Genomic DNA, 19,642 nt, shown 5'->3' on the forward strand with positions numbered 1-19,642 from the left:
ACAATATTCGGGTTGTTATAGATGTTTGTTATCTACCGCTTTTACAAAATCTTTTTAATAATATCCCAACAATGGTATCTTATTTGACTAAACTTGGCTTTTGACACCACATATGTTGAATTCTTATTCCCTTAAAAGTATTTTGCAATATCCTCCATCGAATTGTCATATAGAAAATCCTTGTGTTCATATCACTTGCATCTAGTCAATTATATCCATATTTTTCTTTCAGAATAACCTCTAATTTCCCTTCGATTACTTACCATAACATTTTTCTCCTCTGATTTTCAGTCCCACCATTATTTGAATTTTATGTTGATTTTGAATCTTAAAGATTTTAATGTTTCCAACCATTATGTGCAAGATAATGGAAGTTGATAATGATATTGTTTGTTTGGTTGATATTGGGTTTGAAGTTGAATTTTTTGCGTTTAATATATTGAAATTTATCTTTTCATCTTCGATCTTACGTATTTTATGTTGAAAATCTTACGTATATTACGTTGAAAGTTCTTTTTTAAGAGGTTTGACTAAGCTTAAAATGAGAATTGTTATTTTGATGGATTAAATTTTTTTAATGTGTTAAAATGTTTTTTAAGTTATTCGGAATATGTTAAAATGGATCTTACGTATTTTTAATTGGTTAATTTATATTAAATCTTTTAAACTAACAAATTGGTCTTTTAAGTTTTCAAATGTGTTTAATTAGATTAGAACTATTAGTTCTATACATTCTATTAGGAAAAATTTCAAAATCTTTTTAATTATTTAAGAAAAAATTGTATTTGTAAAAAGCAATTTATTAAGTTGTTGAAAATCATTTATTGACTAAATCACATAAAATATTATGATCATGGTGAAGATGTTTCTTTTTATATTATTTCTGAAAGAAAATACTGAACATATTCGAAGCATATGACTCATGAGAAAACTCGTATGAAAAATTATATACCCGTTTCAACCTAAAACAATAATAAGTTTCTAGTTCTTTTTTTCTTTGTATATGTTTTTCTTAATGCCTATTTTTATCCAATATCAGACACCCATTCACATTTAGGCTCAAACATTTTAAGAGATAAAGAAAGGTTGTATAAGGTTTAAAATCTTGTTATTGTGTTTTTATTTTCTTGTGTAGATAATAAAATTTGAAAATATAGTTGATTAGTTTGATAAGAATGATTAAACAATTTAATATATATCTTGTAAAGGTAAATCACGATAACTTTTAACATCTTTTTTCTTGCATATTAAAATTGAATTGAATTTTTTTTTGTGCATGTATGAAAAATTATAAAATATTATCTTGAAGCTTGAATATGCTGTAAGAATGATAAATTAAAAGCAAATATTACATCCGCATTCTTAACCGACAGCTTGAACTCATTAATTAATTCTAACGTTTTACTTAGTAATTAGAATTGGATTGAGTGAGAAGTTCCTTAATTTCAAACCTAATAAACCACGACTAGACCGAACCACATATAAATATATAAAAATAAGATTATTTATATTATAATTTTACTATATTTTATAATAAAAGCATCATTAGTGTGTATTATAATGGATGTCATTACCTCAGTAAAATAATTACTAGAAATATTAAACTTGAAGTATTTTATACTTAATAAACCGTTATTTCTTTTTAATCACTCCGCTCAAGAATCCAAGTCAATTGAATCATAATTAAATTGAATAAAGTGCTAAATACTCACCCTGTGTTCTTATTTCAATATCTCAGTTTGTGAAAACAAGGATTAGATAGCTGGCTAAATTCTTACAAGTCCATAATAACTAGCTATATTGGGTGTTTTCTTTGGCATGTCCTTGATTTCATGGAAATAAAAAGAAAAATGGCCACTTTATCTATATCATCCTTCATCTATCGAAACTGAATATCGGACACTGGTATTTGTCCCTGCAAAGTTCTTTGGTTGAAGTTTATTTTGACTGACTCTGAACTTCCCAAATCATCTGCCACACTATTTTGGATTATCAAATAACCATTTCACTAGTTTCCTTTCCAACTTTTGATGACTGTTCAAAACATAGCACACATATTCATTCATGAACGTGTGACATGTGGATTTATTCGTTTAATGTTTAATTGACGGAACTTCTAGATAAAGAAAGCAGTTCATAATCCTCTGTTTCCAAAATTATTATCCAAGTTGTTGACAGAGAGTATTAAATGCAATGTTATCACAATAACGATATGCGATGGTTAATACGACACATGCATCAAACGATAGCCACAACCACGATGATCCTCCTTCGAAGTATTTGATAAGCACCATGTGCCGATTAGATCCACCTAAGACTGTACAATATCACTTGAGTTATGCATTGACTCTCAAGTGCCAACCAACCCCATGAACCAGTCAACGCTACAACCACAAATGGGATTCAATAAAAAATTACTAACCGCAAAGTCTACAGAAGCAATTGCAACTGAGAATTGGAGCATATCCTCATCGGAAATGATTGTCAGAAATCCCAAGCACACAAGATGTATCGTTTTATAAATAATTTACAAACCTCACCTTTTAATGTTCTTTAGGATTGAATTAAATTTCAAATTTTATGATCCTAACATTGTCTTCTCTATCAACTGTTGTCGGACTAATGGTGCCACATTCTAAGAGACTGCGTTAGACTACCTATAAATATTCAGTCTCACCCTTAAGATATTCTATCATTAAGAGAGTACATTTGAAATCCAACGTTAACTAAAAAATATAAAAAAAATTAAATAAAGTAAATATGATGCAAATTGGACCTCATGAATGAATTGCAACTAAACTCTGACTCCCAGACTAGCACCTCGATCTCTTTTGATAAAGACATTCTGTTCTTCCTCATAACATAGCACCAATTCTGATAGACATATACTCTTAGATTCTACCAGGAAACGGGTAAGAAGTATAATGTAAGCTTTTTGAATTTACCTGGGTAGCTGTCTAATTAGTAGTCAATCAAGCCTTTGCGAAGAAATCCAACTGGGATGTCGTATGGTTGAAGGACAGACATCATATGCAGAAGCTAATGTTTTGGTAATTTTGGCAGAGACTGATTGGGTTAAGAAGAAGATAAAAAATAATGAATTGTCTAGAATTGGTTCTGGGGAATGGGTATTTGGTTGAAAATTGATACCAGTTTTCTATTGGAGTGTTGAAACTGGTGGTGTGTGGGAGTCATACACTAGTATTATGCTGATACCATAACCCATTAGTCGAGTAGTTAAGGCTTTGGTTGATTCAGAGGCTAAGGAGGGTGTATGTTTCTAATCTATCCCCTCTCAAATATCTTCAACTAAGATCTACCCAACTAATGTCAACATCAGATCACCACACGACATAATACCCTCTTAGGACCATAGATTGAAAATTGCTCTATAATCCGTTATTCGATGATCTAACTATTAGTAGTTGATCCAATTCTAAAAGATGCCAAAACACGATAGACTTCACAATCAAACCAAAGAGCTACTAAAATGAACACAAAACTACACTCCACATTCAACACGTCTTACAAACTTAAACGTTCACGACACGTAATTGGTTGATACTAATATGATTGTAATGTTTCATACTTGTTCAAATTACAAACTTAAACAGCCAATATTAATAAAGGCATTGTGATTCAGAAGACAAAAAAAAAACGATATATCCAATGAAAGAGTTGCAGCAATTACAAAGAGATTTGTTTGGATTCTGAGACAAATGGTAACAGAAAGGGCGGAAGCCCCAAGGCAGAAAATCATGCGAGGGGAAACAACACCCAGATAAAAGCAGAGTAATTATTAATTTTAAAAGTATAAAAGACAACAAAAAAAGATGGATAGATAGATCTACAGTTTGGAAGCAGGAGGTGAATAATCCAATCGAATAACAGAGGGGTAACTAAATTGAAGAAACGTCACCGTTTAGGGGAAGTTTGTTGCAATCAAAGCCACAGCCGCACTGGGGGCTCTCGAGGAAATTCTCGACGCCAAAGTCAGCGGAAGCTATGCCGACAGAGAAGAAGATATCTTCACCTTGACGCCTGACCTCAACGATGTTGAGCCAGAGGAGCAAGATCTTGACGGTCACACCCTTGAGATTGTAGAGCCTACCGTTGGAGATCACTCCTGTGATGGTGGACTTGTAGTTGAGGGTGTAAGACTCTATGACGAAGCTGCACGCTCCTTCAAAATACACTGCGAACTGCCCTGTTTCTCTGTTCAGCGAATACCCTATCGCTCCCTTCGGAAGAAGCCCCACCGGGAATCCGTACTCCATAAGAACATCGTACACCGATAACCTCTGTGGTTGGCTTAACGCGCATGATGCTGTCAAACACACCACCACGATGCATAGGAATTTGATTGAAGAAGACATCATCCTGAGGCGCCTACTCTCACTGCAATGGAACATTCACTTTCCAAAAAAAATTGTCTTGCTTTTGGAAGATATGATACAGAGAGAAGAAGACTATTAGGTAGCAAAAGCTTAATAATTAAAAGATTAAAAAGTGAGTTTTTTCATACAATTAGTATCATGACTATAAAAATTTTAAATGCCAGTCTTTGTATGGGATTTCTTTGTTTTTTATTTTGCGTGTTTTTTTATAATTTTTTTAAGTAAAAAATTAAATATTAAATATTAATTTATGGTGAAACATTTATTGTCCATTTGTATCCCTTTATGGTGATTGGCCTACTGCTTTGCTTTACTATTTGCTGAGGCCTTCTATTGATATTGAATTTTCTGGCTCTCTTTGTGGATCTACTAATATTAATTAATGAATAAATCCATCAATTATTTTACTTCTAGTACTTCTCATTGAAGGAATACCATTATTTTATGCATGCGAGTTACTCGTGGGCACGTGACAGAACTTTGTCTCCACTCGAGGACGCGAACAGGCAATTCTTTATATTTCATATATTAAACACATTTTTGACAAAGTTTAATACCTGATATGGAATTTGTTTGAGGTGAAAATTAGGAGGGGACAGAAGATGATGGATTAGTGTCAAAAGTGAACGTTTTGATGAGGTGATTTGACATGAAAAATTTGAGAATTCCCTATCGTTTGCTTTCGTTTATGGTAACACGAGAAAGTTGAGGAAACGTGACAAAGTTTTTGGTTTTGGTTCAGTAATTTGTTCTTGCATTACGTGTTCATCATAAATGATTGAGTTGTAATCATGACTTTATCGCAATTGTTTCACCTAAATATGAACTTGAGTTTGATTGTATAAGTGTTTGACGAGGGTGAAATGATGTTTTCTTGTGTGCTTTCATTATCCATCTTTAGATTGGCCAAGAACCTTAATCCATTTCAATAAGAGAGTTTTCCTTGAACCTCACCATCTCTGTCTTTATTTCTAATTTTTATGATTTTTCCATCTTTGCTTCGGTTAAAAAGAATCTTTAACTATTTTATTTAATGTGTTTTCTTTTTAATTAGTGTGTTTTCTTTTTAATTGACTCATTCCCACAAACCCTACACCATCCACTTTTACCTTTTCTTTCTCATTTCTCGCATTTCATCCCAAACCCTATACCACTCCAGCCTTCTCTCTTCTCGTACTCTAAGTTCGTCAATCTTGTCTCCTCTCTTCTCTTTCACGTCGTGCTTCTTTCTCACAGTTTACCTCCCGTTATTGTCCTTCTATGGTTGTCATGGTGGTGGTGAGGGTCTTTCCTAGTTGTAGTGGGGTTTTTTCTTTCTATCCTTCGGTTTGCTTGGTGTCCATATTGATTCTTCTTTCCTTAACCTAAGATTGTATGATAGATGATGGATGGTTGAAGTATGAAAATGTATGAAAATGTTGTATGATTTTGTAGATGGATGTATGGTAGAAGGCTTAATGTATCTATGTGGTTGATTTATCTATGAGTTTGATATCTTTGTGCATTGGATCTGTGTTTATATTCGTTGTAGGGACACTCGAAGGCCTTAATCGCACTTGAAAGTGCCTTTAAAGCCTTGTCGACGTTCGACCTGCGATTGAGAGGTTCCTACACTTCCAACATTGACGAGGCCTTAAGCGCATTTTCATGTACGGTTAAGGCCTCTGTGGCATTCCAACTCTGGTGGCCATATTTCAAATTGCGGTTACATCACTAGTAAAAAATGGACCTATTACCTCGCCCATTATGCTTCATTTCACCAAAAACCGAAGCATAATATGGCGCGGTGGCATTTTTGAAATTTTCGCGCTGGTATAGGCCTCGGTTGTTACATAACCAAAGTAGTATGGCCTTTTTGGCCTCGGTTGTCTGCAGAATCGAATCCAAACCCCTTGTAAAACTCTGATAATCCAGTCAGCTGTTTGATGGAAATCTTTGTGTAGGATTTTTGGCTTCGGTTCCCTGCAGAACCGATGCCATAACCCCTGACAGAAAGCTGGTAGTTAAACGGTCAGATATTTGGCTGACATACGCAGGGGAATAAGCCTCAGTTCGCCTTAGAATCGATGCCATAGGTCCTTGCAAATTTTGACATTCCCCAAATCAGCAGTCTGAACATCATAAATGTTAGGGAATAGGCCTCGGTTCCCCTTAGAACCGATGTCATAGGTCCCTGCAAGATCCTGATAATTCACATCTATAGTCTGATATAATAAAGTGTCAGTGAGACAGTCATATTTTAGGCTTCGGTTCCCTTGAGAACCAAGGCCATAAACCCCTACCAAATTCTGACATTCTCACGTTTTGCAGTCTTACATTACATTTGGCAGTTAGACCGTCAGGAATTTAGCATCGGTTCTCAGGGGAACCGAGGCATAGACCCTGAACTGAACAAAATGTAAATATTTAAGTAAAATTTTAATATTTAATAGAGCATTTGGCCTCAGTTTGGCGTTGAACCGAGGCAAAATGGTTGATAAAAATTTCAAAATTGCCATTTTAGATCAATTTATAATTTTTTTACGCGAATAGGCCATGGTTGTAGGGGGAACCGAGGCCATATACTCTTTACTGCCTCAGTTTTATTGGGAACCGAGATAATAAGGTTTCGTAGGTTAAAAAAAGAAAACGCATGAACAATATCGTCTTCCCCCTCACGAAAAAGAAAGAGACTCTCGTTCTCTACTGTTGTTGCGCGTGTGCCATTGCATTTTCTCTCATTTTTCATTGTTCAAAGTTAGTTTTTGTTGTTTCCGTGGCCATCGTCGACGTTTATTTGGCATTATCACAATCAAAATCGTTTCGAACGTGTTTTTGGTTTCGTTTGTGCAATTTCTTTTTCTTCTTCCACCATAGTTGCGTTGCGCGAGTTCCTTCCCTCCTTACGCCACAGTTGCGCCGCCGTCGTCACTGTAGAATGAGTTTCTTCCTCATTTTTCATCGCCAATGTTTGTATGTGATCAAATTTGGCTTTGGTCGTCGGAGTTTTTTCGTTTTTTTTTTTGTGTTTTGGGATTGGTTTGATGCGTTTTTTTATTGTTTTGGATGATCAAAATTACGTTTTGTTGTATTTTTATGTAGGTATTGTGCTTTTGCTTTGAAATTTGATTCGTTTTAGAATGCGGGTTGTTGCATCTACTCCATTGTTGTTTGGTTTTTCACGCTCCCATGTTCCTATTATTGTGTTTATTAATTTTATTTTCTTAATTTTTAATTTTTTTTTATGTTGAATATAAATAATTATGTATGATTGAATGTTTAAATTTATCATTTGAATGCTTATAAATTGTATGATTGAATTCATTGTATGTTGAATAATTGTATAATTGTATGATTGTAATTTTATAGAATATTTATGTATGGATCGAAATTGGATTAATTTACCACACATTAGTGCTGAGTACGAGAGAGGGGTAGAGGAATTTATACAATTTGCGCAACGTAATGAGGGTAGAAGTGATGATGAAGTGAAGTTTAGATGTCCTTGTGTGAACTTTTTGAATGAGAGAAAGTTGAACACAACCCAAATTATGGAACATCTTATCTGTGATAGTTTTCTACTATGCTATACAACATGAGTATGACACGACGAAGAAATACACTTTCCTACTATCTCCCAAACTGAGAATATTATTGATTCCACCATGGAAGAAGATCGACTGGATGAAGACAAATTAGAGGACATGATCTGCGATATTGGCGTAGAAAATTTTGCCAAAGCTCATGTGTATGAGATAATGTCGACTGATGCGGAAACACTTTTGTATGTCAGTTCAACTAAGTTCACACGGTTGTCAGAGGTGTTAAGGCTAATGAATTTGAAGGCGACCAATGGATGGACTGATAAGAGTTTCACAGAATTGTTGACGTTGTTGAATGAAATGCTGCTAGATGGAAATACACTACCTACTCGTAATTATGATGCGAAGAAAATTCTTTGTCCGATGGGTATGGAGTATAAAAGGATACATGTTTGTCCCAATGACTGCATTTTATATAGGAAAGAATTTGAATTTTCGAAAAAGTGTCCAAAATGTGGGTTATCACGATACAAGTCAAAAAACAATGGTGAAGATAATGGTCAGATAGAAAAAAATGGATCTTCTTTGAAAGTAGTTTGGTACCTTCCAATTGTGCCCAAACTTAAGCGTTTGTTTGCGAATCCAAAAGATGCTAAAAACCTTAAATGGCATGCAGATGAGAGAAAAAATGACAGGTTGCTTCATCATCCAGCTGATTCAAAGCAATGGAAAAATATTGATCAATAATTCCCCCAATTTGGTCAAGAATGTAGATGTCTTAGGCTTAGTTTAGCCATTGATGGAATGAACCCATTTGGTAATCTAAGTACTAATCATAGTTGTTGGCCAATTATATTGATAATTTACAACTTATCTCTTGCATTGTGCATGAAGAGGAAGTACATGATGTTGTCTATGATGATATCTAGTCCAAAGGAGCCTGGAAATGACATAGATGTTTATCTAAGCCCACTAGTTGAAGACTTGAAGTTGGTGTGGGTTGATGGGGTTGAAATATTTGATGCATACACTTGTGAAACTTTTGTGATGCGTGCAATGCTATTTTGCACCATTAATGACTTCCTAACGTACGGTAATTTGTTAGGATACAGTGTGAAGGGTCATAAAAAATGCCTTATATGTGAAGAAAACACTACAACTCGTTAATTGAAACACGGAAGAAAGACGGTGTATCTGCATCATCGAAGATTTCTAAAATGTAATCATCCATATTGAAGGCTAAAAATAACATTCAATGGATATCAAGAGAGGGATGAAGCACCAAATCCAGTTACTGGCATTCAAATTCTTGAAAAAGTTAATAAAATACAACATGTATTTGGGAAAACATCCAAGAAGTCATCTGTAATGACCCCACGGAAAAAGAAATCAATATTCTTTGATCTTTTATACTGGTCAAAGTTAGATGTTAGACATTGTATATATGTAATGTATGTAGAGAAGAATGTGTGTGATAACTTGATTGATACACTACTCAACATTCAGGGAAAGACAAAAGATGAAGTGAATGCTCGTTTGGATTTGGTTGACATGAAGATCCGAGAAGAGTTGGCACCTAGGAAGATTGGTAAACGTACTTATTTACCTCCTACATGTTACAGAATGTCCAAATAAGAGAAGATAAGTTTTTGCCTTTATTTAAAGAATATTAAGGTACCACAAGGATACTCTTCAAATATGAAGAGTTTAGTGTCGATGCAGGACTTAAAGTTTGTTAGCATGAAGTCTCACGATTGTCATGTCTTAATGCAACAATTGTTACCGGTGGCTATTCGTGGACTTTTGCCAAAAAATGTTAGGCAGACCATAACTAGGTTGTGTTCATTTTTCTCGTCAATTTGTAGTAAAGTCATCGATCCTACAAAGTTAGATGAACTTAAAGGCGAGATTGTTATCATTTTGTGTCAACTAGAGATGTTTTTCCCTCCATCTTTTTTTGAAATCATGGTACATTTACTTGTTCATTTTGTTAGAGAAATCAAGTTGTGCAGATCAGTATACTTAAGATGGATGTATCCTATTGAGCGTTATATGAAAATTTTGAAAGGATACGTTAAAAATCCATATCGTTCCGAAGGTTCAATGATTGAAAGGTATATTGCTAAAGAAAGTATCGAGTTTTGTTCAGATTACATGACATCAACGTATCCAATAGGAGTTCCTCACACATCAAGGTTGAATAAATGTTCTACAAGTAAAAGCATCCAAGGTGTGAATGTGGTGACAAAAGATCATGAAGAATTGTTGCAAGCACATCTTTATATATTGAACAACACAGATGAGGTGATCCCCTTTTTTTGCAAGCACACAAAGCCATTGTGAAGAATAAAAATCCAAGACAATAAGATAAATGACAGTTGATGGAGCATAACAGAACATTTATGTCTTGGTTCAAATCTGAAGTTGACAAAGAGCCACATTCTTCTCAAACTTTGTTGTAGCTTGCAAATGGTCCAAAGTTTGATGACGTATATTGTACAGGTTATGAAATCAATAATTGCACATTCTATATGAAGACTTTGGATGCTAAAAGCACATTACAAAATAGTGGAGTCAGTTTAGAAGCTGAGTCGCTCCAATTTTCCACATCAAAAGATCAAAATCCTATACTTGGATCAATGAGATATTATGGTATAATAAAAGAGATATGAGAGGTTGATTACACTAAGTTTTTTGTTTCATTGTTCAAATGTAAGTGGTTTGACAATAAGGGTGGTGTGAAAATAGATGAATCGGGTATGACACTAGTTGATTTTAGAAAGGTGGGTTATCGAGACGAACCGTTTATCATGGTACATCAAGCATCTCAGGTTTTTTATGTCAAAGATCTTGTGTCTGATCATTGGTATGTCGCTCTTCAAGGCAAAAAGCAAATTGAAGTTAACAAAGACAATCTGATTAATATTCATATTGTTGACAACCATTCATTGAAAACAACAACAAATTTGGATGACCACCCTCTACTTGACGTGTGCATGCAATTCGGTCAGATAATGATGAGAGAATATACATATGACCAATCCATTTATTTATATATGAATTTCAAATTTGTGTATAAGTTTTTTATTAATATTACATAAGTCTTTTTATTAATATTTCATATGAATCCTATTACATGTTTTGTTAAATTATATGAGATTACATAAGTCTTTTATTAATATTTCATGTTATTTATTTTGATAGATATATGGCTGACCACCCACATTCATCAAGGGCTGAGGCTCCCTCATCCAGACCTACTAGAGGATCCACTAGGTTGAGACAACTGATGATCAAAAGAAATAGTGGTGAAAGAACACCTGTGGATGTTAATGTGATCACTAATGTGGCATCTGGCCCAAATGCAGATGTCTTAAGATCATACCTTGAAGTATCGGCGCGTGATAGGATTACTATTCTTACTCCATCTTTTGACCATGTGTCTGAGGTTGATCGGAACATTATATGGAACGATCTATTGGTATGTTAATTAATATCATTTGAATTACATTTTGTTTATATTGATAATTTTGTACTGTTACAACTATATTATGATTATTACAGATGACATTTGACATTCCAAATGTCACAACACCTAGAAATAAGTGTTTATCATCTATTTCTGAAACATTTCGGGGTTTTAAGACTAAGTTGACCTCGAGATATGTATTTGGAGCCAAAAACACGAGTCTCCATGTGTAAAATATAAGACTATTGATGAGAGACTTGTCGCAAATTTTATAGAGAGTCGAACATCAGAGGAATGATAGGTTAGTATAGTTGATATTATTCATTCCTCATTAACAAATTTATATCATATGAACTAATTCATTATATGTGACAGACAACAAGAACCAAAGCAAAAGAAATAAGTGCTCAAAATAAAACTCCTGACCTATTATCTCGTGGTGGGTATAGGAAGCTTGAGGAGAAATTCCTCAAGCAAAAGGCATAAGGTAGACCCTCATATGAGGGTGGTAACCCCTAGCCTCCTTCTCCACCTTCTCGGCATGAGAAGTGGAAGTTGGCTCGTTTAAGATCATCAGGGGACTATTCTTTTGAGACTGCACGATAAATATCTGAAAGAATTTAAGTTATCAATATTCCTAAAAGAATAATAGTTTCATTATACATACTACATTGAACTTTTTTATGTTATAGGACTCCTTGGTTGAGTAGAGCTCCCAAGGTCAATTCACTCTATAGGGTCACCAAGATATTCTTACCACTGCAATTGGACGACCTGAGCACCCTGGACGAGTGCGTGCTGCTGGTACTGGAGTAGGAATTAGAGATTATTTTGGGAGTTCTTCGCATCAAATTTCATATGCATACAGTGAAGAACAAGAACAAAGGTTGAAACAAGAGATCTATATAAAGCTTAGGGCGAAGCATAGGGCAGATCTTAGGGCAGAATTGTATGATGAAGTCACTACAGAAGTGACTAACAGAGTTATGCGCCAATTCGAGCAGCAATTTGAGAGTCATGGGATGCACCCGCACCCATCTCCAGTACAGGAACTTGTTGTGCCTCCCACAGGTAAAATTAATAAATATTTATGTTGAATAATTTATTATTTGTATAATCTAACATTTACTCTAACAGGGAGAAGTGGGAAAGGAAGTTGTTCAGCACCAGCCGTCCCAAGGGATGACATGGACGACGCTAGTCCATGTCTGCTATACATTTTAGATGGTACTAGGACGATGTTGGTAGCTCGTGAAATAGTTTCAAGCAGCGACTGTTGTTCGTGGTATGGAGCTATCAGAGGATGAGGTGAAGGTCTCAGTAGACGACATTATCATATGAGATGCCTCAGTTCCTCTGCCCACAGATCATATTTTCACTGTGGCACAGGCATTCCAGTCTTTTATCGCTTGACCTAAACACTTGGTTGGTTCGGTTTCTAACCCCCCAGTATGGACTTATACTTTATACTTGTCAATTTTAAAGTTTACATGTTATTGATGTTGAAACTTATCCTATTTTTCCATGTAACAACAGACGCATGAACAAGAGCAGATTCGTTTATTTGAGGACGATTCTTTTGGTGCATTACAACAACTTTGTGACATCATTGCAAATGAGCCTACAAAGGTTGAATATGATGCTAATGTATTTGGGAGAGGCTTTGAGGTCCCAATATACCTTCATAGCCAATATGTTAGGGAGCTTTCGTCAAGAAGAGAAGAGTTAAATATTACATTAATTTAGATATGGATGAAGTAAATCTATGAGAAATTATTTATATAAAATTGATTTATATATCAAGTATACTTATATTAAAGGTAATTTTTGATTTCAGGTATATGTTTGGTGTAAGTAACAACTTGGGGTACAATGATGTCTATGGGTTCATTGATCCCCAAGTCACTCACGATGCAAATAATTTTGATGACATCACAACATATCTCACCAGCAGCTTTGCAAGGGGGAAGGACATATATTTTATTCCTTATATATCTAGGTAAGTGAATTTTGTTAACTTCAAAGTTCCATATGTGATTTTAATATATAACAATTAAGTTATTATCAATTTCAGGAACCATTGGCAACTACTTATTGTTTTCGTACTGGAGAGCTATGTTGTGTGGTTCTGCTCATTGCACAAGTCTCCTCCCAAACATTTCAGACAAGCAGTTGATTGGTAAGAACCTCAATGTTTAGACTTTCTTTGTTATATAAATGAATGCTAAAGCCTTTTTTTATAGTTCTATTGCAACACATATGATGTTGGTTGGGAGATCAACTGCTAACGGTAGAAAGCTTTTATGGTTGCTCTCAAGGTTTGACATATGCTAAAGCCATACTTCTTATAGTTGTTTTGTTTTAATGATTTTCAATAACTATTTAATCTTGTGATGATATATTAGTGTAACAAACAGAGTAGGTCATATGAGTGCGGATACTACGTAATGTATTAGATGACCCACATTATTCGTGCCCATATCACAAGAGGCTGAGAAACGGTAATATTTAGATTTAATGAATTTTGTTTTTCTCCATAATTTGGAATTCATATACGCTAATTAATATCATGTGTCTTTTGCAGAGATTTAAGACTCCTACTCCACTTCCTGAGAAGCCACTTACATACATAAGGAAGGCACTTGCAAAGCATTTAATTAGATTATTCAATAGTTTTAGTTATTAGGATTTAAAATACATTAGCGCATGTTGATTTATTGTTATTAGACTTTGTACATTATGCAATGTAAATATTGACTATTGTGTTGTTATTATACTGTTTAATATGCAAGTCTGTTTAATCATAAAAACATACCTGCTATTAAAAAATTGCAGGAGAATAGGTCTCGGTTGTAGCCAAAATCGAGGTAGAAATCCTGTTTATGGCTTCGCTTCAGCCACAACTAATCCCTTAGGGCGCATGAGAATTTTTTCTTTTTAAAAAATAAGGCTTTGGCAGGGGTTCAACCTAGAATCGCTGCCATAGGTCAACGTTATTACCTCGGTTGAACCAAGGTAATAACACCCCGCTCTTTGTTTTCTCTTTCTTACTACTTCGGTTGCTGAGGAACTGAGGCAATACCCTTGAGATATTATCTCGGTTGGAACCGAAGCCAAAAGTCCCCCACCTTTTTATATCCCTCGTTTCGACAACCAAAGCATATTGTAAAAAACAACCGCTGTCGTTTCTCTTCGCTGCATTAGTGCATGTGATTTTCTATTTTTTTGCTTTATTATATTTAATTATATTTTAATTTGATTTGTTTTAAATTTTGAATTTGTATTGGTATATGTTGTATATTATTTAGTATTTGATATTTATTTCTAATATTAAATTTGTTTAAAAAATATATGTTTAAAATATTCTGTTAATATTTTATATTTATTTGTATATTCTTTGTATTTATTATTTTTATGTTATGTTTTATGGTTAAATAATATTTATTATCTTTTTAATTGTGGTTTTTTTATACTTTTATATTTATTTGTTAATATTTTTTATTTGTAATTTTTTTATATTTTATATTTATTTAAATATTATTTATATTGTAATTATTTTTGTTAATTTCGAAATTTATATTAATTTGTTATATTTTTTGAATATGTAACTATTTATTGATATTTTTTTAATATGATTTATTATTTAAGTATTTGATTTATTTTTTTTGTGTTTTTGATTTATTTAGGGTTAAATATGTTTTTAGTCCCTCAACTATCAAACAAATTTATTTTTCGTCCCTTTTCAAACTTTGTCGCACTTTGATCCTTGTCCTTAAGAAAACTATAATTTTTCGTCCTCCAAAACCAACGCCGTTAAAAATAAACTGAGCTGGCTAACGGTGTGCCACATCACTTTTCTTTTTTCTCAAACATGTCAACTCTCTCTACTTTTTTCACGCGGAAGGTTTGCTAAAGTGGGTGGTGGTGGGGTATGCACTCGTCTTCTACCTCGCCATATTCACCAACACCCAACCTCCTCTACCACTCCAACGTCAACACCTTCATCGTCTTCCGCTCCTTGACCCTTTTCTGAAATTAAAAGTTTCCTCCCTTTGTTCACCCTTATTTTATGAACCCTAATAGCATATTTGTTCACTGCAGTTACAAAAGGATTGTCGAATTTGCAACTCAAGTCTTCGAAATTGATATAGGTGATTTGCCAGAACCTTCCAATATTGTCACGGGATCAGAGATCTTGGTTGAAGTTTCATCTGGTCCTTCCAAATTTATTTCACTGAAGCTCCTTTTCTTTAATTGAGTATTTGTATTTGTGCTTTCATTTTCCTTCTGATTTCCCTTGCCTTTTTCTTTTTTGATGCCAGCTGATAACGATTGATTTTACCGTAATCTGTGATTCAATTTTGATACTAAATTAACCCATTTTTACTTAGAAACTTGCTTAATCTCTCGTTTTGAGTTTAATTGTGTGAATAAGAGAGTTGAGGTTATACTTGATGATTTTTATCACTAATTCCCATGATTTTGTAGGTTATTGGAATGATTTGGAAGAGGAATAAAAGTTTCAAGGAGTTGGAACTCAGAAAAGACAAAAAAAGCACCAAAAGAGAAGGCTACAAAAGGTCGCAAGACGCCAAGTTGCCATTTTCTGGGGCCCTGGGCGCAGGTTCTCACGCAACCACGCCTGGTTGCTCTTTTATGGGGCCCTCAGCGCCAGCAGTCACGCACCAACGCTTGCTTGCCCCCTGAGGGGCGCTGAGCGCCACACTTCAGGTACCGCAGCATGCCTGGTTGCCCCTTTCAGGGCCCTCAACGCCACTTTTCTCGCAAGCTCGCCAAGTTGCCCTAAGTAGGGGAACTGAGCGCCAGCGTGTTGGGCCTTTGGACTTATTTATGATCTATTTAATGATTTGCACGCCCTAAGGTTCACATCTTTGGAAGACTGAAGCGCAGAAACACACTTTTCGACTCTTTGGAGGCAGATTTGGATGTGGGAGCTCTCCTCTTCTCTTTCTAGGGTTTTTATCTCATTCTTCCGTTGTTCACCAAGGTTCTCCATGACGATGGAGAACTAAACTCATTTTGTTGTTGGGAAAGATGTAACCTCTAAACTTTCATGTATTTGAATATGTTCTGAATTAATGCTTCTTTCATTAACTGTTAGTGATTTTATCCTTTACTCAATATTTGTTATGTTTTGATCACTCATAGCATGATATTTGGCTTTCTTTGTTATTGGGAAATACCTAGAAACCATGATCTTGAGATTTTCACCCAAAAGAAATATGGCCTAGGGATAAGGATAGGATGTTTGGTTGTCTTAAACTTCTGTTCGTAATGCAAAATTGATTATTAGGGATGCAAGGGATTGTTGTCTAATAATTAAGGATAGACTTTTTACGCTGAGGGATCGGGTTTTAAGTAATTTAGAGAGTGATGTTAACAATTTGATGAAGAAGATGAATTCTTATATGCATGAAAGTAAGGATGGTGAAATCTAAACCCCAACAACATAATCATCTCACATCATGAATATCATCCATTCATTCTTGTTTTAGCCTCAATTGATCAACTTGCATTCATATTTACTTTTGTTGCATTTGGATTTAAAAACCAACAAAATAGCTTTTTAGTCTTAATTAGTTAAGTAATTACAGAATTGTTTAGTGATGTGAGTCTTCTGGGATATGATACTTGGTCTTACCATTTTATATTACTTGATACGATTCGGTACACTTGCCGAGGTCATAACAAGTTTTTGGCGCCGTTGGTGGGGACTCGTGGTTTAAACTATACTTTTGTGTGATTCTTAACCAGTTTTAACTTTACTTTTATTGTTCTTTAATTTTTGTTTTTTATTTTTAATTTTTAGGCTAATTGGGTGCTTATTTTTAGTGGATGCGGGATAAGATTCACACTAGGAGCACAAAAATATCTAAACCTCTCTTTTCAGGTCTGGAAAATAGTATAAGAAGAAGGAAGAAAAGGATTTCCAGAGAACTGTTTCCCCTCTCTTGAGACTCTTTAGCATCTTTTCACATTATCTGACCAAGAGACAAAAGATATGGTTGACAATCATAATAATAGACGCACCCTGGTGGATTATGCAACAGTCACTGGACCTCTTCATTTTAACAACATTGTAAGGCAAAGAGTTAATGCCGCAAGCATGGAGATGAAGCCTACTCTCATTCAATTGGTGAAGAACAACCAATTCAATGGATTAGCTCATGAAAATCCATATGAACATCTAACCACGTTCAATGAAATATGCAATACAATGAAGATTAATGGTGTGCCAGATGAGGCTATTAGACTTAGCTTGTTCCCTTTCTCTTTAGGAGGCAATGCTAAGATATGGCTTAATTCATTCCCGAAGAATAGCTTCACTAAGTGGGAAGATGTGGTGGCTAAGTTCCTGAACAAATATTTTCCTCAATCCAAGGTCAACAAAGGCAAACAGGAAATTTCTTTTTTTCAACAGGGCATGGACGAAACTTTAGGTCAAGTGTGGGATAGATTCAAGAACTTGTTGCGGAAGATGCCCACTCATGGATTTGATGAACTGATGGTGGTTATTCTTTTTCTTGGAGGATTGAAATCACAGACAAAATTGATGTTTGATGCCTCAGCTAAAGGTAACATCAAGAACAAGACTCCAAATGAAGCTTATGAGTTGATAGAAAATATGGCCGCCGATAATGAGATGCATAATGAAAGAGCTCAATTTCAACCAAAATGAGTTCTACAATTACAATCTCAAGATGCTTTATTAGCTTAGAACAAAATAATGACTCAACAATTGGAGACTCTGATGAAGAAAATCTCTCAACTGCCTCAAGAATTGCAGAATGTTTCTCAAGCTCAACATGAGCTTTTTGAGCTATGTGGTGGAGATCATATTGATGGACAATGTGCCATGCAAGCTATTACCCAGGAAAAAGTCAATTTTATGGGTATTCAGAGCCGCCGAGGTAACTACAACCAAGGATGGAAACCTCACCCAAGCATGGGTCAAGGGCAAGCTAGGCAATTCAATAGACGTCCACAGTAGCAATGACAACAACAACCCTCCTTATCTGATAGGACTACAAAGTTAGAGGAGACACTCCAACAATTTATGCAAGTGTCAATCTTCAACTATAAAAGCACTAAAGCTGCTATAAGGAATTTAGAGATATAGGTTGGCCAACTAGCTTAGAAGTTAAAGGATAAGTCTGTGAAGAATTTTGGGGCAAATACTGAAGTTAACGCTAAGGAGGAGAGTAACGTCATTATGAGTATGAGTGGCGAGATGTTAGTTGAGAGAAAAATTGAGAGAAAAGAGAAAGCAGATTTGAGTGAAAAAGAAGAAGAGACTGAGAGAAAAGAAAAAGAGAAAGAAGAGGCTGAGAGAAAAGGAAAAGAGAAAGATGAGTGGAGGTAAAAGAAAAGGAGATATATGGGAAATAAAAAGAAGTAATTGAGAAAATCCTTCCTTACCTAAAAATTTATTCAAAGAAGGATAAAGAGAAGAAATTTGGGCGGTTCATGGATATCTTCAAGCAATTGGAGATTACTATGCCATTGACCGAAGCACTACATTAAATTCCTGCTTATACGAAGCACATGAAGCAATTCCTCAGCAAGAAGAAGAAATATTTAGATGAGGAAACAATTGAAGTGTAGGGCAAGTGTAGTGCCATCATGCAGAAGACTCTCTCCCTCCAAAATTTAAAGATCCGAGGAGTTTCACCATTCCGTGCACCATAATATAGGGAAGGCTTTTATTGATTTAGGGGCTAGCATCAACTTGATGGCCCTATCTATGATTAAAAATATTGGTGGTCTTGAAGTCAAACCAACAAGAATGATGCTTCAGTTGGCAGATAGGTCCGTCAAATACCCTTATGGTGTGGTAGAAGACGTGGTGGTGAAGATTGATAAACTCCAATTCACGGTGGACTTTGTAGTGATGAAGATGGGGGAAAATGCAGAGATACCGCTCGTCCTTGGACGACCATTCATGAAGACAGCCAAAGTTGTCATTCATGTAGATGATGGGGTTCTAACATTGAAGGACCAAGAGAGAGAGGTAACTTTCAATGTCTTCGACGATGTGCAACCAATCCGAGTAACAGACTAGTCCTAAAATACCAGAAAAAGTTTTCTCAGTAACTAGTCTACCTGATCAAGCTGCCAAATTGGTCAAGAGGAACCATGATTATTTTTCTCCAAGAGTGAAGGAAGATGATGGAGATAAGGAAGAAAAGCTAGTTCACCAAGATTCTATGTTGAAAAATAATGAATCTTACCTT

At 35.0% G+C, this 19,642-nt stretch overlaps 1 protein-coding gene across 1 annotated transcript; it reads right to left on the reverse strand.

Moving 5' to 3' along the window:
• Positions 1–3,638: 3,638 nt before the first annotated feature.
• On the reverse strand, positions 3,639–4,521 carry LOC108344966 (uncharacterized protein At5g01610). Its single transcript, XM_017583511.2, has one exon. It carries the CDS (start codon positions 4,410–4,412, stop codon positions 3,900–3,902), a length of 513 nt encoding a protein of 170 aa, XP_017439000.1. The 5' UTR covers positions 4,413–4,521; the 3' UTR covers positions 3,639–3,899.
• Positions 4,522–19,642: the final 15,121 nt, after the last annotated feature.

The sequence above is a fragment of the Vigna angularis genome, chromosome 3, assembly GCF_016808095.1.
Source record: "Vigna angularis cultivar LongXiaoDou No.4 chromosome 3, ASM1680809v1, whole genome shotgun sequence".
NCBI lineage: Eukaryota > Viridiplantae > Streptophyta > Magnoliopsida > Fabales > Fabaceae > Vigna > Vigna angularis.